This window comes from Balaenoptera acutorostrata, chromosome 11 (genome assembly GCF_949987535.1).
Source record: "Balaenoptera acutorostrata chromosome 11, mBalAcu1.1, whole genome shotgun sequence".
In the NCBI taxonomy this organism is placed as follows: Eukaryota; Metazoa; Chordata; class Mammalia; order Artiodactyla; family Balaenopteridae; genus Balaenoptera; species Balaenoptera acutorostrata.
Genome location: NC_080074.1, coordinates 84,008,503 through 84,032,350, shown reverse-complemented (window position 1 = coordinate 84,032,350; position 23,848 = coordinate 84,008,503). Strand labels below are relative to the sequence as shown.

At 38.4% G+C, this 23,848-nt stretch overlaps 1 protein-coding gene across 10 annotated transcripts in view; it reads left to right on the top strand.

Annotated features, from left to right (window-relative positions):
• BMAL2 (basic helix-loop-helix ARNT like 2) overlaps window positions 1–23,848 on the top strand; it is a 102,303-nt gene that overhangs the window by 63,093 nt on the left and 15,362 nt on the right. For 8 of the 10 annotated variants that reach the window (XR_009009703.1, XM_057556441.1, XM_057556440.1 and 5 more), the window contains 4 exons: window positions 837–916; window positions 2,332–2,424; window positions 5,428–5,545; window positions 6,378–6,521. Coding sequence is in view for 9 of the 10 variants with exons in the window: in XM_057556441.1 (XP_057412424.1) it covers window positions 837–916; window positions 2,332–2,424; window positions 5,428–5,545; window positions 6,378–6,521 (435 nt within the window). In the remaining variant the exon portion in view is untranslated. The remainder of the gene's footprint in view (window positions 1–836; window positions 917–2,331; window positions 2,425–5,427; window positions 5,546–6,377; window positions 6,522–23,848) is intronic. The other 2 variants (XM_057556447.1, XM_057556445.1) reach the window with 1 other exon arrangement.

Sequence of the window (23,848 nt, the reverse complement as noted above, 5' to 3'; positions counted from 1 at the left end):
ATATGATCTTTAAAGGGTCATATGGGAAATCTTATGAATCCATAAAATTTGCTTAAAATTCCAGAATCTCTCTATTCAGGGTAATTCATATGATTAGTTTTAATAAGCTAAGAAATTATAAAAATAACCAGAGTCATGAATATTGTTGCATGTTATTATAATGTTATAGAGAATATATTGCACTTTATTACTTTTCAATATACAGCTCTTACCATCTGCACATTTGAGTATAATGGAATAAGTAGTTCTAAGAATTTACAGTCTGAAAGCAGGACATTTCAATCTAGTAATAACGAAGAAAGAGAATGATTACAGAAGAGGTCTTAGAGTGTGCTAAAAGAGAAAATACCATCATCATTGTTGTCACCAATAGCAACAGCAGCATTGCTAATGTTCACTGAGCATTTACTACATTTCCATCTCTATTTTTTTTAAAGAAATACTCTATTTTATTTATTTATTTATATTTTTGGCTCCGTTGGGTCTTTGTTGCTGCATGTGGGCTTTCTCTAGTTGCGGTGAGCGGGGGCTACTCTTTGTTGTGGTGCACGGGCTTCTCATTGTGGTGGCTTCCCTTGTTGCAGAGCACGGGCTCTAGGCGCGCGGGCTCAGTAGTTGTGGCTCAGGGGCTCAGAAGTTGTGGCTCGCAGGCTCTAGAGTGCAGGCTCAGTAGTTGTGGCGCATGGGCTTAGTTGCTCTGCAGCATGTGGGATCTTCCTGGACCAGGGCTCGAACCCATTGTCCCCTGCATTGGCAGGTGGATTCTTAACCACTGCGCCACCAGGGAAGTCCCTCCATCTCTATTTTTAATAACTATTTGACTTCTTTATTTTCAGGTATGACAAGTTCTTATGCAGGAAATAATTACAGACCTTCATTCATTCAGGATAATGAGCTCAGACACTTAATTCTTAAGGTAAGTTAAGGGATATGTTTGTCTAAGTTGTATTTGTCCTTTCATTTTTGTTTGAATGGGAGGAAGATTTTTAGTTCTAAAAATTCCTGTTCTAAACATACAGGACTCTGTATTATACCGAATTTCCTTTAAGATGACAATTTAAGTTATGCAAGTAAATATGTCTTATTCGTTTGGGCTAATGAATGTAGAGGCAGAGGATAGGCACTTTCCAAAGGACAGAGCATAGCTTGTCTTTAACACTAAGCTCCTTACACTGCCTGATGCACTCACTTCCCACACCGTAGGCGCTATTCCCCACTATTGGCACCTCCTTCAAGGCCATCTACCTTGTACTCAATTCCTTCAGGATCCTGTTCTCTGCAGATGAGCCAGCCACTGCTTACTGAATGAGTTATTAGTCGATGCTTTGCCATTTCTGTCCTCATCATTTCATATGCATGCCTGGGTTTCAAATTCACTGGTCTACAGGTTTATGTGACGTGGAAAATATGACCATGTCATTGGCTTATCCTGCTCCCAGGAGGTAATACATGTCTTGATCTTGTGCTATTACTACTAGGCATTATGCCTTAGTATGATTAAATAGAAAGATTTTTGATATACATTTGTCCGTTTTTCTTTTTTTTTTTTTTTATAAATTTATTTTATTTATTTATTTTTGGCTGCGTTGGGTCTTCGTTGCTGCGTGCGGGCTTTCTCTAGCTGCGGCGAGCGGGGGCCACTCTTCATCGCGGCGCGCGGGCCTCTCATTGCCGTGACTTCTCATGTTATGGAGCACTGGATCTGGGTGTATGGGCTTCAGTAGTTGTGGCTCGGGGGCTCCAGAGCGCAGGCTCAGTAGCTGTGGCGCACGGGCCCAGCCGCTCCGCGGCATGCGGGATCCTCCCGGCCCAGGGCTTGAACCCGTGTCCCCTGCACCGGCAGGCGGATTCCCAACCACTGCGCCACCAGGGAAGTCCCCGTTTTTCTTTTAATTTTTTTGAAGAGTCCCTTTTTTATTTGAACAGCTGAATTCAAATATAGTATTCCTGATGCTTCCTTCATCCCAATCTGCACAGTCCTTCTGTCTCAGTGCATCCACAGGCAACCGTTATTGATGTTTTGATATCTTTACAGAGTTTCTGTATGAGTATAGAATTCAACATAGGTAATTTTTATATTTTGAAATATCTCAACTAGATATTCCATGCCTGGACTTTCTAAGTCAAAAACATTACTTTAGACTGGGGTTCAATTTGATTTTATCAGTCTTTTTATGTACTGAGGAAATTTCTTAAAATTAATTTTACTAGCTCTTACGACCACTCTACTAGTTTTATTGCTACAATAATTTCCTCAAAATCTGAATGTATGTGTATGAGAGAGACAGAAGATATCTTCTAAAATATTCACTTTGTATTTTTAAATCCTAGACTGCAGAAGGCTTCCTATTTGTGGTTGGATGTGAAAGAGGAAAAATTCTCTTCATTTCTAAATCAGTCTCCAAAATACTTAATTATGATCAGGTATCCAAAACTGAGGATATTTTCTTACTATGTTTATTAATTTTTTTTTTTAATTTTTTTTGGGGGGTGGCTGCGTTGGGTCTTAGTTGAGGCATGCAGGATCTTTCGTTGTGGTGTGGGCTCTTTGTTGTGGTGCATGGGCTCTTTGTTGCGGCATACGGGCTTCTCTCTAGTTGCGGTGCATGGGCTCTAGTTTGAGGCACGCGGACTCTCTAGTTGAGACGCACGAACTCAGTAGTTGCGGCATGAGGGCTTAGTTGCCCCATGGCATGTGGAATCTTAGTTCCCCAGCCAGGGATCGAACCCGTGTCCCCTGCATTGGAAGGCGATTCTTTACCACTGGACCACCAGGGAAGTCCCACTATGTTTATTTTGTAAAAAAAAACCATATCTTGAAGCTCTTTTTCTGAACTCTTTCTTCCCATTGGGCTGTGGGATTGGCTTCTGCTAAGTTAGAACTAAGAGAGAGGGGAAGATGTGTGGAAAAAGTATGAATTTTTGTTATTGACAGGAGTGTTCACTTCCTTCAGCAAGTTATTTCATTTTCCTGAACCTCAGCTTCCTCCTGTGTAAAAAGTGGAAATTATGATTATACCCGTCTCTCAGGATGTAAGCACTAAATATGATATCATATTTGAGTGTCTGAAAAATATTAGTCACCCTTCTCTGTTTCCTCTAAGACACAGCATTATTATTTATTAAGTTATACGCACTGCAAAACAGTTTTTGATCTAGGCTCTGGCAACAAACTCTGAAATACATCTTTCATTTAATTAGTGGTGTGATTGATTTGCCTCCTTGTTACTGAACACCATTTAATTTAAACTAGTTACTCAAAAACTATAGCACTGAAACCAACAGAGTGGATAAACTAGCACCTGTGGTCTCCTTTAAAATAGAAATAGAATAATATAATACATAATAAAATAATATATATAGCTCTATTTACAATAGCGAGGACATGGAAGTAACCTAAGTGTCCATCGACAGATGAATGGATAAAGAAGATGTGGCACATATATACAATAGAATATTACTCAGCCATAAAAAGAAACGAAATTGAGTTATTTTTAGTGAGGTGGATGGACCTAGAGTCTGTCATACAGAGTGAAGTAAGTCAGAAAGAGAAAAAAAAATACCGTATGCTAACACATATATATGGAATCTTTAAAAAAAAAAAAAAGGTCATGAAGAACCTAGGGGCAGGACGGGAATAAAGATGCAGACCTACTACAGAATGGACTTGAGGACACTGGGAGGGGGAAGGATAAGCTGGGACAAAGTGGGAGAGTGGCATGGATATATATACACTACCAAATGTAAATCTGATAGCTAGTGGGAAGCAGCCACATAGCACAGGGAGATCAGCTCGGTGCTTTGTGACCACCTAGAGGGGTGGGATAGGGAGGGAGACGCAAGAAGGAAGAGATATGGGGATATATGTATATGTATAGCTGATTCACTTTGTTATAAAGCAGAAACTAACATACCATTGTAAAAAAAAATAATAATATATAAAGATATAATAAATAATATAGAAATAAGATAGCCCCCAGCTTTAATCTTAAATAACTCCCATTAATCTCAGCCTATATTCCCCCCAAACTTGAAAATTTGGAGAGATAGAAGGCATTCATAGATAATGAGTTAAATAACAGAAAAAGATATTATGAACCTACATACAAAGGGAGTGAAAACCAAATGAATCATGCAGCTGGTTATAGGTGGGGACACAAAAGCAGGGCAAGACTTGATTTTTCTGTATTCTAATTGGAAATAGAGAACATCACACACATACATACACACCAAGATACTTGACAATTCAAGGTAGCTCTTAAGTTCCAAATTAGTAACATGGAGGCCAGTCCCACTGGACACTGACTTTGCATTTCAGAGACCATTCAAGAGACTCACTGACTGCTCAGGAGGACTTTGGGATCCCCATGGTACAGGGTCTGGTCTTCAGCTTTTCAGCTTCAGAAATCTGATTTGTCTATAACAGCAGAGATTGGCACAACATTGTAAATCAACTGTACTTCAATTTAAAAAAAAAAAACTGATTTGCTCTGAAGCAGTTCTGGGTATAGACTTATCTTAGCCAATCACACAGTAGACTGATGTATAAATCAGATTGCTAGTGTTTTTCTTCTTTTGTTTTGTTTTGTTTTGTTTTTGATAGCGATATCTAACCGCCAAGCACTCCAGGCCACTTGGACCAGCTGGTCCATTTTTTTACCTTCTATAGGAATGTCTGCTTGGGTAATAAAGAAGTTCAGAAGAGGGGTGATCACTATGGGCTTCACATGTGAGGTAGAATGTCTCCTAGGCTTTAAGATGAGCAGAGAAAGGGAGGAAGACATTTCAGGTTGGGAGAAGGAATCTTGGAATTCAGGGAGTAAAAGGCAATTGTCTGGATCAGCCAGGGAACTGAGTTTATAGAGAAGAGGTAATGAATTCCAGGTGATGAGACCATGCAAGCGAAGTCATGGGCTGAGGAATGCTGTGCATGTGGGGAGAAGTGGAATGCCAAATGAGACGTATTCCAGGTTGGATTTGAGTTATCAACAGTATGGTAATTATTTGTAAACAGTATGGTAAATTTGAGTTACACCATAAAAATCACAGCTATTCTCTGACTTCTATATTATACTGTAATATAATCTCTTTTACTAATGGTAAAGTTTAAAGTAAATAATAATATGCCTTGTAACATGTGAATTGGGGATGTTACTAAGAGTAACAAGAATAAATAGAATGTTAGTTATTAGGTGTGTGTATGTGGTTTGTGTGTATCCAGTTATGGGTCTGTGTGCATGTATTTTTTTCTATCTACACGTATCACTGTTTTTAACACTGACCAAGCTAAGGTCACCCAGTACAGTAAATGTACCTGAGCTTAAGAAAAAGCCACTTTAAACCAAAGAAAAAGTATCCTATGTCTGTATGAGGAAAGGTAGAAATGACATGATTCTGATTTTCAATGATCATCTACCTTATAAATAGGCTAGTTTGACTGGACAAAGCTTATTTGACTTCTTACATCCAAAAGATGTTGCCGAAGTAAAGGAACAACTTTCCTCCTCTGACATTTCACCAAGAGAGAAGCTAATAGATGCCGAAAGTAAGTACTCATTTCAGCATTCTTACCATTTTATGTAAATGTAATTATTACTTCAGAGTACAGCTGTAGAGTGTTTTGAAAACATTAGCTAATTATGGTTTTATCAAGAGGAGAATTATTTAGTAAACTTTATAATCATCAACCTCAGTTTAAAAAAACAATATAACTACATAGAGAATTCATGTATTTGTACACGTATATAGAAACAAATACATTCATCTGAAGATGCTTTAGGGAAAATGTGATTACTTCATATTCTCTATTTTTCATATGCTAATAAAATCTTTATAGGAAAGTATCATTTGGGATAAAAAAATTGCTGGAGTTTTTTTTATTATTTAGTTGTATGCTGAGGGACAATCATTCTCTTTCTTAAATGTGTTAGTTAGGTCTACTCAATGTGAAAGACCTTGTATAATTGTGTTTGAGAAGTATACATATTCTTTATCTTCTCCAGAAATACTTCTCTTCTCTGAAAATGCTTATTGCCTAATAATTATTTATAATGTAAAAATAATAATGCTTTATGCTACTGATTACTGTTTTAGTTAAGGTTTTTTTCATTTAATTTGTATTTCATTTAAATTATCTTTACTATCTGCCCCCCTGGGGAAAAATATAAAGATAAATTTCAAGTGATTATAAGTTATCAAAATGTGATTGCTTGACAAATACATTTTTTTGGTATGTTTCACTTTGGGGTTTACTGTATAATGATGTCAATAACCATTTCTCAAGTAATAGATGACCAGAAAATGTTAGGAGATAGATTTCAAAATTATTTGAAAATATTATTTTCTACCTATTCTCTTACCTCTTTGCACTATGAAAGCTGGTTTGCAAGCTCACAGTAATTTCCACACCAGAAGGAGTTGTGTGTATTCTGGCTCAAGACGATCCTTTTTCTGTCGAATCAAGAGTTGTAAAATCTCTGTTAAAGAAGAGCACGAATGCTTACTCAACTCAAAGAAGAAAGGTATTGTCCTTTTGAAATGTCAAGTGATTTGAGGCATGGATGTAAAATTAAATGTCCTAAATATTCTCTATACAAGAAAAAATAATAAGCTGAATGGTCAAGGCAAATAATTGAGGCCAAAAGCATTTATTTATCTGAATAATTCTGGTTCTGGTGAACCAAGACCGTGTTAAGTAGATCCAACCAGAAGTGAATCACCTAACCTACACAGCAGTCCATATGAGAGAAAACCTTGGCAGCCAACGCAACTACCTTAACATGGCTGAAATCTCTGTGATGTTTGATGCAAGTTATAAATTGAGTAGAGGCTAACATTATCAAGTTTTGTATGTGTTTTAAAGACTACCAGATTAATTTCTCTCTCCTTCTGTGAAGAAAAGAGTTTCCACATGGACTTATTTGGTACTAATATTTCAGTCATCTCTTTGCTGTGGTGCATGGCTAGTATCCAGGATAACCATTTTACTTCTGTAAAACCTGATCTCACCCTCTGCCCCGTGGCCTAGCGTTTTACTCTTTGTTTCTAAACCTTGCAACCGCGTAGGTTGCAACCTCTCTATTCTTTTTGAGAACCACTGCTTTAAACTCTTGTGTCAAGTATGAGATTCATAGGGAACACAAGAGGAGGAAAGGGCAAGAAAGAGTAGAGGAAGACGGGGTGCCTTGGGCAGCAGTGCCGGAGACTGGTGCTGAAGTTCTGTGGGTGTAGAGTCCTCCCCCACCTGCATTTTCCCACAGCTTCTATCACAATCTTGTTTCCAACAAGATTACTACATATTGGCTATGCTTACGGAACAGTGATAGAAATAAGCCTGAGATCGTTACCTGACATAATAGTCTAATTAAATAGATTTTGGTCAGTCAGTTATTCATTGAGTACCTACTGTGTGCCAGGCGCTGTATCAAATGCAAAGTACACACTGGAAACAGGCAGACAAATCATGGCTCTAGTGAACTTCCTATTACTGGGACAGGAAGCAGTCAATTAACATATAAATTAATAAATATTTTAGGAAAGTGCAATGAAGTCAATAAAATGAGATAATGAGGATAGGGACTAGGAAGAAGGAGTTACTTTACAGTACTCAGAGAAGGCCTCTCTTAGGGGACATTTGAGCTGAGACCAGAATGATGAGAAGGCGTCAGCTGTGCAAAAATCTATGGGAAGAAATTCCCGACAGAAAGATAAGTATAGAGACCTGGAGGTAGGAAGAACCTGGTATCTGGGGGCTCAACAAAGACCAGTGTGACTGCATCCTAGATGTGGAAGATGGCATTAGGAAGAGAGGAAGCTGGGGCCAGATCTGGGGGCACACAGGGGCTGGGGCAGTGGTGTGCTGCGCAGTGTTTAACAACCAGCTCTCTGAGTAGAGTTCTGATATGGATGTTGGTTCATATTTTCCTTTACATTAATAAGTAAGATAAAAGTTTAGTTTAAAAAACTAAAAATAGAGTTACCATATGATCCAGGGATCCCACTCCTGGGCATATATCTGGAGAAAATATTTCAAAAAGATACATGCACCCCTGTGTTCATAGCAGCACTGTTTACAATAGCCAAGACATGGAAGCAACCTAAATGTCTATGGACGGATGAATGGATAAAGAAGATGTGGTACATATATACAATGGAATATTACTCAGCCATAAAAAGGAATGAAATAATGCCATTTGTAGCAACATGGATGGACCTAGAGATTATCATACTAAGTGAAGTAAGCCAGCCAAAGACAAATATCATATGATATCACTTATATGTGGAATCTGAAAAGAAATGATAGAAAAGAATCTATGTTCAAAACAGAGAGACCCACAGGCATAGAAAACAAACTTATGGTTACCAAAGGGGAAGTGGGGCGGGGATAAATTAGGAGTTTGGGATTAACAGATACACACTACGATATATAAAACGGATAAACAACAAGGACCTACTGTATAGAGCTGGGAACTATACTCAGTATTTTGTAATGACCTATAAGGGAAAATAATTTGAAAAAAAAAAAAAAAAAATATATATATATATCACTTTGCTGTACACCTAAAACTAACACAACATTGTAAATCAACTATACTCCAATTAAAAAAGAAGAAATAACTAGAAGATGAAAAGAAATAACCAGTAGATAAAGTTTTATACATATAGATAAAAGCACAATACATATTTATGATGGTGAAAAAATAAAAACAAACATAGATTCCAACAACATAAGAGTGGTTAAGTAGCTATGACACAGCTACATGATGGTATATTATGCAACCATTAGAATCATTTATAAGGAATTTGTAATAACACTGTAAAGTTATCACGATATGCAAATAATGCAGAGTATACACTATGATTTCAATTACTATAAAACAACTATAGAAAAAATTCTAAAAGGAAGTAATTCTAAATAGTAATATTAGTTGGTGAAATTTGGCTATACTTCAATTAAAAAAGATAAAAGTGAAACCATGAAGACATATTGTTAGAACTTTACTCATTTTTTTAATGATATGAGTGACTTTGCTGAAATAGTAGTTTTTTAATACTGGAAGATTATTTACTCAATTTTTTGGTGCTATTCACTATATAACAACTATAGACACAATGCACTTTTAAGTTAAATCTTCATTATTAACATTTTGTCCATTGCTTTCATAGGCAGGAAAAAAAACAATAAATCAAGCCCCAATTTGTAGCTTTGCCAATTTCTGTGGTGTAAATTGTCACAGTATGGCTAATTTCAAGCTACCAACATGGGGTCATTGGAGTAGGGAAGGGATGTACAACAACACACCATTATACAGTATCATGGTCAAAAAGAATTTTTTTCAATAAATGTTTATTAAGTACACACTATGGGCCAAACCCTGTTCTATACTCTAGGGCCAGAGCAGTGAACAAAACAAAAACCTTGCTGAGTGATTAGTGCTATAAAGATAAAGAAAATAGAATAAGACATTAGATTTAGAACCAGATCTCAAATCACTGTTTCACAATGTGTTAAAACATGGTTTTAAACAATAATAAGGCATAATTCATCATATTGATGCATTGAATAATATGCATTATAATTTTGAAAGAACAGAAAAGTTTTACCACTAATAAAATTTGTTCTTAAAACCTTGTTTTTCCTCTTTTTCTCTTGTATTTAAAATTTTAGTTTTGTGTTGATAATACACATAATATATTAGTATAAAAGTAGATGTATATAATATATACACATGAAGGGTGCTTACAGTTTTTTATAGCATGCAAAATAATGTTTGAAGGCCATTGCTTTAGAGATTAGAGAAGTAATAGATGAGTCACAGGATACCCCTAGGAACATCTCTGTACTTTTAGTAGACCCCTCACCTGGTAGTGAGAAAGATTGTTTTCATGTTATATGAGGTCCAGTGGGAGCCAAGTGACCAGGGCCATCGCCGCAGTAACTTACAAAGTACTAAATCAGACACCCTGGGTCTGCCCCCCTTAGGACTTCATATTAAGACCACAGGAAGGTCAAGACATGTAGACCAGCTAGGAGAACCTCACAGAAACATTTCAAAAGATCTGTCCCCGAATAAGAAGACTACAGGATGATCAGTGGAGATATGAAAGATTTAAGAGGACAGCTTGGTGATGTGCTTCTCCACCATAATGAAGGTTTAATCCTGAATTGACCAGTGCCCAGTATGGAAGAAAAGATTGGGGCCTGTCAAGCCTGTGGCCCTGGAGGCTTCCCAGACTCAGATCTCCAAAACAGGATGCCAACAGCAGCACCAGGGCATCCTGCTGGAAGGAATGGAGAATGCAAGCCCATTGGCACATCCTGGACCATTAAAGCACAGGCAACACCTCCTTCCAGGAAATCTTCCCTGACACCCTCCCCTTGCTGGTTGGCTTGAGTCCCCAGTACCCGCTTTTGCTGATCCATTAATAGTCCTGAGCATCTCTTATGTCACGGCCCTTTCCACACTGTATCGAAATTATTATTATTTTTTTGTTTGCCTCCCACACTGAACTGAGAGCTTCATGTCTCTTTCCATGATGCCTGGCACACAGTAGGGACTGAAACATTTACTGAAGGCACAAGTGACCATCCTCTCGCCCTTTGTTCCTGATTCACTGCCCACATCACTGCTCTTCAGTCTACAAGAACAATTAAGAGCCCAGTGCATTAGTCTACATTATAGTGTTTTTCTTTCACCAAAGAAGCAATTTAAACACATTTTGAGATTTTTTTCCCCCACGACATTTTGAGCAAATACCATGGACTGAATTATGTCCCCTAAAGTCCATATGTTGAAGTCCAGTGTGGTAGTATTTGGAGATGGGACCTTTGGGAGATAATTACGTTTAGGTGAGGTCATGAGGGTGAGGCCCTCCTTCTAAGAGGAGACCCCAGAGAGTTTGCTGTCTGTGAGCACACAGCGAGATGGGAGCTGTCTGCAAGCTAGGATGAGTGTCCCCACCAGAACTCAGCTATGCTGCCCTCCTGATCTCGGAGCTCCAGCCTCCAGAACTGTGAGGAAATAAACTTCTGTCATTTAAGCCACTCAGCCTGTAGTGCTTTGTTATGCAGGCCCCAGCTGACTAGGATGGGAAACAGCTTGGATCATTTTTCTCTACCAGAATTCCAATAAGTAAATCTGAAAAGGCTCTGCAGTGGAAACCAAAGGAATCTTGGCCTTGCTGAAAATAAATGTATGTTTATTAAGTTGGCATTTTACAGTTTGTCTTGAAATACGGAACTACGAGTCACAAATCGGTGGTAGGACTCTACCTTGTCTGGGCTCATTCTTTCTTTTACCTTAGAGTTTTCATTTCGTTTTTTGTCAAATTCTAGGACAGCACATGACTGAATATATACAGTCAGTCACTAATAATAATCTTAGAGGTATAATGCTTTCTGTGTCTGGCCTTTTAACCCTTTGTAAAGATACCAAAAGGAAAGTGAGATATCTTCTGTGAAACTACATGGTACTGTGATAGCATTCCAAAGCAGTCTTGTAAATACTGTATCTTAAGCAAAAACACATGTGTATAGTCATAGGTTAAAAAAAAAAAGAATCCAAGCAGCATTCTTGAAGAATGTAATAATCAAACTTTAGTCCTTCCATGTGGTTTCTAAAAGGATTGTTTTTTAAATTATAAGTTTTAGAGATGTATAAGAGAGGCAGGGAAAGTTTCTTTCCTTTGAAATAAATATTGATAATCCTGCTTGGAAAATACAGATATTTCAAGGATATCTGGTAAATGGTCAATTGGAGCTAATTTATAGTTGAATTCTGTGATGCATTAAAGAAACTGAAATATCTTTAAGTCCCTCCATTGTCCCAGGTTCTTATACTAGGCCCTGCTTCACAATAGCCATGCTGGTGGACAGGCTTTAGGACAGAGTGAACAGGGCCTGGGCTCTGAATTCAATAAAGTTTTAATGTCAGGTCTGCTGCTTAACAGCTGTGTGACGTTAGGCAAGTTCCTCTCAATATATGGAAAATGGGTGGGTGGACTGAATTGTGTTTCCCCTAAATCCACATGTAGAAGGCCTTATTCCCAATGTGACTGTATTTGAAGACAGGGCCTTTAAAGAGGTAATAAAGGTTAAGGGGGGGTCATAAGAGTGGGGCCCTAATCCGGTGTGACTGGTGTCCTCATAAGAGGAGGAGAAGACACCAGGGGTGCATACACGCAGGGGAGGCCACCTGAGGATGCAGTGAGAGAGGCCTCAGGGGAAACCAAGCCTTCCAACACCTTGATCATGGACCTCTAGCCCCGAGAACTTTGAGAAAATAAATTCCTATTGTTTAAGCCGCCAGCCTGTGGTATTTTGTATAGCAGCCCGAGCAGACTGATACAATGGCTCGACTAATAGCACCTCACGGGAGTGTGGTTAGGATTACATGTAGCTAAGGCAGTGCTTGGCTCCTAGTAAGCGCTCACTATGTGTAAGCTGTTATTTGTGGCTCAGAAAGAAGACAGGGAAAATAAAAGAGCAAGAAAGAGAATCCGTATGTATTTAAAATCTGTATGCCAAGCACTCTGCATAAGTACCTAATTTAATTTTCATAACAATCCTGTGCAAACCATCCCAGTCTTGCAAATGAGAAAAACCAGAAGCCGAAAAAGGTTCTGTAACTTGTCTGAAGTCACATAGAAAGTGGCAGAATCAGGAATCTGGCTTTAAAATCTGTCTTCTTTCCACTATGCCATGCCGCCTATTAGAGTAGCTTCCTAGATGCCAAAGGTTATTAATGGGAGAGATCCATTCTAGATGATTTCTGCAGCAGACACACAGCAAGGGGGTAGGCTCCTGTTGTGGGAATGTACCCCCGCCCACACACAGATGCTCATCCCCACGCCAAGCTGGGCCACACAGATGCCTGCAGTTAGAGCCAAGTATGTTTTCAAAGAGGACTTTTTAATCTGCTCAAGTACTTGACCAGGTATTCACTTAATACTCCAAAGCTCTGTGCCAAAGACATGAGGTCGATTTGGCCTAAGAGGTGATGAGGGCTTGTGTTAACCATCAGCGGGGCCAGTCCCCGCAGTGGAAGAGTTGGAAGTTGGGGAGCAGTGTATGTAGACAGACGCATAGACAGATGCCTGGGCCCCGATGAGGTAACCGCAGAATGTAACCCTGATTGGCCACATGGATGGCTTCCCACTCATGAGACAGTTTTGTATTTTACTTTAACCAAAGGCAGTGTCTGTCAAGTGAAATGATTATCTTTTGCATAGAGTTGCTACTACATTGTTTTTTCCAATAATAATTAGCCAATGGAATTCACTATGTTTTAAGACCACTCCCTATTAATGAAGAAAGCCTGTAGTTAGTAAAGGTGTTTTTCTTCCCTTTTACCAGGACATGCCAATTCCATTTAAAATTTTAAATTATTGCTTAAGACTATTTTTTAGAGCAGTTTTAGGTTTACAACAAAATCGAGAGAGAGGTACAGAGATTTCCCATGTATGCCTTGCCCTCACACATGTATAGCTTCCCCCATTATCAACATCTCCCACCCAGAATGCCATATATATTTTTTAAAACAAGGATGAAACCTACATTGACACATCACAATCACCCAAAGTCTGTTAGTTTACCTTAGGGTTCACTCTTGGTGGTATACATTCTGTGGGTTTGGACAAATGTATAATTACATACATCCATCGTTATAATATCATACAGAGTATTTTCACTGCCCTAAAAATTCTCTGTGCTCTGTCTCTTCATCTCTCCCCCAAACTAGCCCTGGCAATCACTTATTTTTTGTTTCCTACTTTTGCCTTCGTTATATTTAAATTTAAAAGAAGAGAGACTAGAAAGCAGCCCTTTTAATGCTAATTGAAAATAAATTTAAGGGGCTTCCCTGGTGACGCAGTGGTTAAGGCTCTGCACTCCCAATGCAGGGGGCCTAGGTTCGATCTGTGGTCAGGGAACTAGATCCTACACACATGCCACAACTAAGAGTTCACATGCTACAACTAAAGAGCTGGCGAGCCGCAACTAAGGAGCCCTCCTTCCACAACTAAGGAGCCCACATGCCGCAACTAAGGATCCTGCCAGCCACAGCTAAGACCCAGCACAACCAAAAAAAGTAAAAATTAAAATTTATGGAAAGGCCATTTCTCAAGATTGGCTATGAGTTGCTCAAGTGGGCTTCATTATATTATTCTCTCTGATCTTGTGAATATTTGAGATTTTCCATAATAAAAAGTTTTTTAAAAACATGATTGGCATTAAATACATTATTTCTACCATGATTCTAACATAAATGCCATGGATTCAAATTTTGAAACAGCTTTTAAAATGGGGTTAAGATTGTTCATGTATCTCCACTTGTGAAATCAAACGCTGATAAGGATGGATGATTGTTACCAAATATCTCAGGTATTTCTTAAATTTATCTTGGTAAGATAATCAGTAATCCATGGGCTTCCTGTGCAACAAGATGTGGCATCCTGTCATGCCCCTTGGCTTCCAGAGTCCAATACTCGTGACTCTCTGCTTGACCTCTTTCTCTGGTCCTTAGAGACAGTTTTGCCCGTACCAGCAAGGGGCAGACCTCCAGTGCTGGGGAGTCAGTGCTCCCCGGAGGGTCCCTCATCCACTGACTGAGGGGAGCTGATGGATAAATATTCTTGCTCTCTTCTCCTTGAGGCTGTTCAAGCTGCATAACTGCGGTTCTTGTTCTACATTTTTTTCCCAGAATGCCCCAATAGGTTAAGCTTTAGTTTCCCAAAGTGGGGACTTGTTGAAAAATGTATCTATTATTAGCTTCTTTGTCTTCCCTGTCTCACTTCCCTGCCAGAGTTCCCTGGGAGCACCTCTCAAATACACTTCTTATACTCAAATCCTTGTCTCAGGATCAGCGTCTGTGAGAATTCAAACTAAGCCAGCAAGATACCAAGTTGAGAGACCCAGCTGGCAACTTGTGGAAGAAAAATTTCATAAAGGATTTTGAAGATACCCTGTGGATTAAGGCAGTGTTTGGGTTGTTTTTGTTTGTTTTTCTCTTTTTAAAATCATGGAGTCGATTGCACATGAATCTACCCTGTGGAGCTGATTGTAAATAATTAGTTTGTGAGGATTGAGGCCCATGACCCCAGTATTTAGGTAAAAGTCTAAAGAATTCTTGGGATGAGAGGATTTTCTTTTTTTGAATTTTTGATTTTTATTTTATTTATTTTTTTATACAGCAGGTTCTTATTAGTCATCAACTTTATCCACATCACTGTATATATGTCAATCCCAATCTCCCAATTCTTCACACCCCCACCCCCACCCCCCTGCCGCTTTCCCCCCTTGGTGTCCATACGTTTGTTGTCTACATCTGTGTCTCTATTTCTGCCCTGCAAACCAGTTCATCTGTACCATTTTTCTAGGTTCCACATATATGCGTTAATATATGATATTTGTTTTTCTCTTTCTGACTTACTTCACTCTGTATGACAGTCTCTAGATCCACCCATGCCTCAACAAATGACCCAATTTCATTCCTTTTTATGGCTGAGTAATATTCCATTGTATATATGTACCACAACTTCTTTATCCATTTGTCTGTCAATGGGCATTTAGGTTGCTTCCATGACCTGGCTATTGTAAATAGTGCAGCAATGAACATTGGGGTGCATGTGTCTTTTTGAATTATGATTTTTTCTGGGTATATGCCCGGTAGTGGGATTGCTGGGTCATATGGTAATTCTATCTTTACTTTTTTAAAGAACCTCCATACTGTTCTCCATAGTGGCTGTATCAGTTTACATTCCCACCAACAGTGCAAGAGGGTTCCCTTTTCTCCACACCCTCTCCAGTATTTGTTGTTTGTAGATTTTCTGATGCTGCCCATTCTAACTGGTGTGAGGTGATACCTCATTGTAGTTTTGATTTGCATTTCTCTAATAATTAGTGATGTTGAGCAGCTTTTCATGTGCCTGTGGTCCATCTGTATGTCTTCTTTGGAGAAATGTCTATTTAGCTCTTCTGCCCATTTTTGCATTGGGTTGTTTGTTTTTTTAATATTGAGCTGCATGTGCTGTTTATATATTTTGGAGATTAATCCTTTGTCCATTGATTCGTTTGCAAATATTTTCTCCCATTCTGAGGGTTGTCTTTTCATCTTGTTTATGCTTTCCTTTGCTGTGCAAAAGCTTTGACGTTTCATTAGGTCCCATTTGTTTATTTTTGTTTGTATTTCCATTACTCTAGGAGGTGGATCAAAAAAGATCTTGCTGTGATTTATGTCAAAGAGTGTTCTTCCTACGTTTTCCTCTAAGAGTTATATAGTGTCCAGTCTTACATTTAGGTCTTTAATCCATTTTGAGTTTACTTTTCTGTATGGTGTTAGGGAGTGTTCTAATTTCATTCTTTTACATGTAGCTGTCCAGTTTTCCCAGCACCACTTATTGAAGAGACTGTCTTTTCTCCATTGTATATCTTTGCCTCCTTCGTCATAGATTAGTTGACCATAGGTGCATGGGTTTATCTCTGGGCTTTCTATCTTGTTCCATTGATCTATGTTTCTGTTTTTGTGCCAGTACCATATTGTCTTGATGACTGTAGCTTTGTAGTATAGTCTGAAGTCAGGGAGTCTGATTCCTCCAGCTCCGTTTTTTTTCCCTCAAGACTGCTTTGGCTATTCGGGGTCTTTTGTGTCTCCATACAAATTTTAAGATGATTTGTTCTAGTTCTGTAAAAAATGCCATTGGTAATTTGATAGGGATTGCATTGAATCTGTAGATTGCTTTGGGTAGTATAGTCATTTTCACAATGTTGATTCTTCCAATCCAAGAACATGTTATATCTCTCCATCTGTTGGTATCATCTTTAATTTCTTTCATCAGTGTCTTATGGCTTTCTGTATACAGGTCTTTTGTCCCCTAGGTAGGTTTATTCCTAGGTATTTTATTCTTTTTGTTGCAATAGTAAATGGGAGTGTTTCCTTAATTTCTCTTTCAGATTTTTCATCATTAGTGTATAGGAATGCAAGAGATTTCTGTGCATTAATTTTGTATCCTGCAACTTTACCAAATTCATTGATTAGCTCTAGTAGTTTTCTGGTGACATTTTTAGGATTCTCTATGTATAGTATCATGTCACCTGCAAACAGTGACAGCGTTACTTCTTTTTTTCCAATTTGTATTCCTTTTATTTCTTTTTCTTCTCTGATTGCCGTGGCTAGGACTTCCAAAACTATGTTGAATAATAGTGGTGAGAGTGGACATCCTTGACTTGTTCCTGATCTTAGAGGAAATGCTTTCAGTTTTTCACCATTGAGAATGATGTTTGCTGTGGGTTTGTCGTGTATGGCCTTTATTATGTTGAGGTAGGTTCCCTCTATGCCCACTTTCAGAAGGGTTTTTATCATAAATGGGTGTTGAATTTTGTCAAAAGCTTTTTCTGCATCTCATATTGAGATGATCATATTGTTTTTATTCTTCAATTTGTTAATATGGTGTATCACATTGATTGATTTGCGTATATTGAAGAATCCTTGCATCCCTGGGATAAATCCCACTTGATCATGGTGTATGATCCTTTTAATGTGTTGTTGGATTCTGTTTGCTAGTATTTTGTTGAGGATTTTTGCATCTATATTCATCAGTGATATTGGTCTGTAATTTTCTTTTTTTGTAGTATCTTTGTCTGGTTTTGGTATCAGGGTGATGGTGGCCTCATAGAATGAGTTTGGGAGTGTTCCTTCCTCTGCAATTTTTTGGAAGAGTTTGAGAAGGATGTGTGTTAGCTCTTCTCTAAATGTTTGATAGAATTCACCTGTGAAGCCATCTGGTCCTGGACTTTTGTTTGTTGGATGATTTTTAATCACATTTTCAATTTCATTACTTGTGATTGGTTTGTTCATATTTTCCTTTTCTTCCTGGTTCAGTCTTGGAAGGTTATACCTTTCTAAGAATTTGTCCATTTCTTCCAGGTTGTCCATTTTGTTGGCATAGAGTTGCTTGTAGTAGTCTCTTAGGATGCTTTGTATTTCTGCAGTGTCTGTTGTAACTTCTCCTTTTTCATTTCTGATTTTATTGATTTGAGTCCTCTCCCTCTTTTTCTTGATGAGTCTGACTAATGGTTTATCAATTTTGTTTATCTTCTCAAACAACCAGCTTTTAGTTTTATTGATCTTTGCTATTATTTTCTTTGTTTCTATTTCATTTATTTCTGCTCTGATCTTTATGATTTCTTCTGCTAACTTTGGGTTTTGTTTGTTTTTCTTTCTGTTGTTCCTTTAGATGTAAGGTTAGATTGTGTGTTTGAGATTTTTCTTGTTTCTTGAGGTAGGCTTGTATAGCTATAAACTTCCCTCTTAGAACTGCTTTTGCCGCATCCCATAGGTTTTGGATTTTCGTGTTTTCATTGTCATTTGTCTCTAGGTATTTTTTGATTTCCTCTTTGATTTCTTCAGTGATCTCTTGGTTATTTAGTAACGTATTGTTTAGCCTCCATGTGTTTGTGTTTTTTACGTTTTTTCCCCTGTAATTCATTTCTAATCTCATAGCGTGGTCAGAAAAGATGCTTGATATGATTTCAATTTTCTTAAATTTACTGAGGCTTGATATGTGACCCAAGATGTGATCTATCCTGGAGAATGTTCCATCAGCACTTGAGAAGAAAGTGTAATCTGCTGTTTTTGGATGGAATGTCCTATAAATACCAATTAAATCTATCTGGTCTATTGTGTCATTTAAAGCTTCTGTTTCCTTATTTATTTTCATTTTGGATGATCTGTCCATTGGTGTAAGTGAGCTGTTAAAGTCCTCCACTATTATTGTGTTACTGTCAATTTCCTCTTTTATAGCTGTTAGCAGTTGCCTTATGTATTGAGGTGCTCCTATGTTGGGTGCATATATATTTATAATTGTTATATCTTCTTCTTGGATTGATCCCTTGATCATTATGTAGTGTCCTTCCTTGTCTCTTGTAGCATTCGTTACTTTAAAGTCTATTTTATCTGATATGAGTATTGCTACTCCAGCTCTCTTTTGATTTCCATTTGCATGGAATATCTTTTTCCATGCCCTCACTTTCAGTCTGAATGTGTCCCTAGGTCTGAAGTGGGTCTCTTGTAGACAGCATATATATGGGTCTTGTTTTTGTATCCATTCAGCAAGCCTGTGTCTTTTGGTTGGAGCATTTAATCCATTCACGTTTAAGGTAATTATCAATATGTATGTTCCTATGACCATTTTCTTAATTGTTTTGGCTTTGTTTTTGTAGGTCCTTTTCTTCTCTTGTGTTTCCCACTGAGGGAAGTTCCTTTAGCATTTGTTTTAGAGCTGGTTTGGTGGTGCTGAATTCTCTTAGTTTTTGCTTGTCTGTAAAGCTTTTGATTTCTCCATTGAATCTGAATGAGATCCTTGCCCGGTAGAGTAATCTTGGTTGTAGGTTCTTCCCTTTCATCACTTTAAGTATATCATGCCACTCCCTTCTGACTTGTAGAGTTTCTGCTGAGAAATCAGCTGTTAACCTTATGGGAGTTCCCTTGTATGTTATTTATCATTTTTCCCTTGCTGCTTTCAATAATTTTTCTTTTTCTTTAATTTTTGCCAATTTGATTACTGTGTCGCAGCATGTTTCTCCTTGCATTTATTCTGTATGGGACTCGCTGCGCTTCCTGGACTTGGGTGGCTATTTCCTTTCCCATGTTAGGGAGGTTTTTGACTATAATCTCTTCAAATATTTCCTCGGGTCCTTTGTCTCTCTCTTCTCCTCCTTGGGCCCCTATAATGCGAATGTTGTTGCGTTTAATGTTGTCCCAGAGGTCTCTTAGGCTGTCTTCATTTCTTTTCATTCGTTTTTCTTTATTCTGTTCGGCAGCAGTGAATTCCACCATTCTGTCTTCCAGGTCACTTATCCATTCTTCTGCCTCAGTTATTCTGCTATTGACTCCTTCTAGTGTATTTTTCATTTCAGTTATTTTATTGTTCATCTCTGTTTGTTTGTTCTTTAATTCTTCTAGGTCTTTGTTAAACATTTCTTTTTTTTTAATTATTATTACAAATTTATTTTATATATTTATTTTTGCCTACGCTGGGTCTTCGTTGCTGTGCACAGGCTTTCTCTAGTTGCATCGAGCTGGGCTATTCTTAATTGCGGCGTGCAGGCTTCTCATTGTGGTGGCTTCTCTTGTTGTGGAGCATGGGCTCTAGGCACGTGGGCTTCAGTAGTTGCAGCACGTGGGCTCAGTAGTTGTGGCTTCAGGCTCTAGTGCGCAGGCTCAGTAGTTGTGGCACACAGGCTTAGTTGCTCCGCGGCATGTGGGATCTTCCCGGACCAGGGCTCGAACCTGTGTCCCCTGCCTTGGCAGGTGGATTCTTAACCACTGCGCCACCAGGGAAGCCCCTAGACATTTCTTGCATCTTCTTGATCTTTGCCTCCATTCTTTTTCCGAGGTCCTGGATCATGTTCACTATCATTATTCTGAATTCTTTTTCTGGAAGGTTGCCTATCTACACTTCATTTAGTTGTTTTTCTGGTGTTTTATCTTGTTCCTTCATGTGGTACATAGCCCTCTGCCTTTTCATCTTGTCTGTCTTTCTGTGAATATGGTTTTTGTTCCACAGGCTGCAGGACTGTAGTTCTTCTTGCTTCTGCCGTCTGCCCTCTGGTGGATGAGGCTATCTAAGAGGCTTGTGCAAGTTTCCTGATGGGAGGGACTGGTGGTTGGTAGAGCTGGCTGTTGCTCTGGTGGGCAGATCTCAGTTAAACTTTAATCCGCTTGACTGCTGATGGGTGGGGCTGGGTTCCCTCCCTGCTGGTTGTTTGGCCTGAGGCAACCCAATACTGGAGCCTACCCGGGCTCTTTGGTGGGACTAATGGCCGACTCTGGGAGGGCTCACGCCAAGGAGTACTTCCCAGAACTTCTGCTGCCAGTCTCCTTGTCCTCACGGTGAGACAGAGCCACCCCTTGCCTCTGCAGGAGACCCTCCAACACTAGCAGGTAGGTCTGGTTCAGCCTCCTCTCGGGTCACTGCTCCTTCCCCTGGGTCCCGATGCGCACACTACTTTGTGTGTGCCCTCCAAGAGTGGAGTCTCTGTTTCCCCCAGTCCTGTCGAAGTCCTGCCATCAAATCCCGCTAGCCTTCAAAGTCTGATTCTCTAGGAATTCCTCCTCCTGTTGCCGGACCCCCAGGTTGGGGAGCCTGATGTGCGGCTCAGAAACTTCACTCCAGTGGGTGGACTTTTGTGGTATAAGTGTTCTCCTGCTTGTGAGTCACCCACCCAGCAGTTATGGGATTTGATTTTATTGTGATTGCTCCCCTCCTACCATCTCACTATGGCTTCTCCTTTGTCTTTGGATGTGGGGTATCTTTTTTGGTGAGTTCCAGTGTCTTCCTGTCGATGACTGTTCAGCAGTTAGTTGTGATTCTGGTGTTCTCACAAGAGGGAGTGAGAGCACGTCCTTCTACTCTGCCATCTTGAAGCAATCCCCAGGAGGATTTTTTAATAGGATTTTTTTAAACTTTAAATAATTGATTAAATGGGTCAAATTCCATCAGTGGATGGAATTACACAATCCCAGCTAGAAATTTGCCAACTGAATCAATGTTCAAGGTGAGAATTGAGGGACAGATTGAGTTGGAAATTGTTAGTAACCCTGTTGTTAGAGACGAATTAAAGAGGCTAAGTTCTGTGTGATGAGATTCCATATATAAATGTAAAACATTTTTCAGTCTATATTTTCCGTTGAGTAGAATATTTTTAGTCAGTATCATTTGTAAATTTGCAAGCATCATCAGAAATGCCAAACTCAGTTTATAAGCCTTTTTTAAAGTTAATTTATTTTTTTATTGAAGTAACTTTTGTTTATAACATTATATAAGTTTCATGTGTACAACATTATATTTCTACTTCTGTATACCCTGTAGTATGCTCACCACCAAAAGTTTAGTTTCCATCCACCACCATATGGTTGATTCCCCTTTACTCATTTTGCCCTCCCCTCTACCCCCACTCTCCTTCTCCCGTACCCCTCTGGTGACAACCACTCTGTTCTCTGTATCTGTGTGTTTGTTTGGTTTGGTTTGTTCATTTATTTTGTTTTTTGTTTGTTTGTTTTTTATATTCTAAATATGAGTGAAATCACACAGTATTTGTCTTTCTCCGTCTGACGTATGTCACTCAACATAATATACTCAGGGTCCACCCATGTTGTCACAGATGTACGCCTTTTTATTTTTGACTGCCATCTAATTTTGTTAATATGAATGAAAACCTTGTATTACACTTATCCCAATTTTTAATTCCTTTAAGATATCTTTGATGTTGGGTGAGGTGAAAGCAAGAACCCAGGTTTCTCATTTAACTACCTGGGTTGATTGTGGTGTCATTAAGCAGGATACGGAATAAGTGATAAAGGTTTGGTTTGGGGTTGGAAGAGATAACGACATGTAATTTAAGGTGTCTGTGGGCCGTGGAGGGGATGATGTCTGTTGGGTGTTGAATGCAAGGTTCTATGCGGGGCTTACAAGAGCTAAACTATCTGTTCCCTGCTTTATTCTGCCACTTCCCCATCACAGACTATGCTTCAGCCGCTTCTGACTGCTCGTTCTTGACTCTTGTTTGCACTGGCTGTTCCCTCTGACTGGAACACCTTTTTGTAGTCCTCCCCCTCCATCACTCAGGCAACTCCTGTTTGAACACCTTCTATGACAGGCACTCACTACCATCAAATAGCACCATAGTAGCGGTTCACAGAGGGAGTTCTGGAGCCAGCCTGTCTGGATGTAAACCCTCAGCTCCACCCTTCCCTGCTGTGACCCTGGCAGTAACTCTCAGTTTCCTGAGATAATGGGGATGATATTAGAACCTCTCATAGGACTACTAAGAAGAATAAATGAATTATTCATTTAGCAAACTTAAAACAGAGCATGGCACATAAAGTGTTCTTTACACCTTTGCTATTACTATTAGTTGCTATCTTATAAAACAGCCCATACCATCTTCCATTAAAAAAAAATGTTTTTTTTTAAAGATTTGTAGTAACAGTCTTAGCAAAAGGTGCCGACTTAAAACAATGACTGTTCTGGTCTTTTCTAAATCTTATCACAAGCAACTGTTTGAAGTAATTTTTATCAGCTTTCCCACCCCCTTTTTAACCTTTAAGTTACTTTTTTGTAGATTGCCATAATCTGTATACTGCCTATCTTTTATACTGTCATTGTCTTCTTAAGCATTTCCTGTTATTTGAATATATGGATTATTTTCAATTTTTTATTTTTCTGGTTGGATCTGTTTGATGAGCTTTTTCTTATGAGTTAATTGCTTAAGATTTTTTTGAAAAGTGAAATTTGAGTCAGATTTTAGTTTTATACATTTTATTATAAATTTCTCTAAATGTTCTCTGAAATGTCTCTATAATCTATTATAATCATATGTATCTATTAGCCATTATAAGTGCTTCCATAAGAAATTTATGAATATATCCATGTATCCTTTAAATTTATGAATATAAATTATAATATACCAAAATTTAAATAAGCTGAAATCAATACTTCTGTAGCTGAGAGCAAGGGAGCATGAAGTTTAACTTTTTCTAACACATAAAGTACTGTAATTTAAAAAATTAACTTGGAAATAACGAAATAACTATAGACCTATTTAAACCGAAATTAAAGCAATCATTTTGATGTAGTACGTATAGTTTAGTTCTTGAGAAAAATAACCCATTAGGAATGAAGTTGTTAAGTAAACATGACTGATGATTTCTTTTTAATGCAATCCTATTCCCTTTTCATATTTAGCATATTTAAAGACTATTTCATAGCACAATTCTAACTATTATAAATGTCAGTGTAACAAATTTAAGAATTCATAATGGTTCAAATGCTTTTTAAATTTTTATCTTTT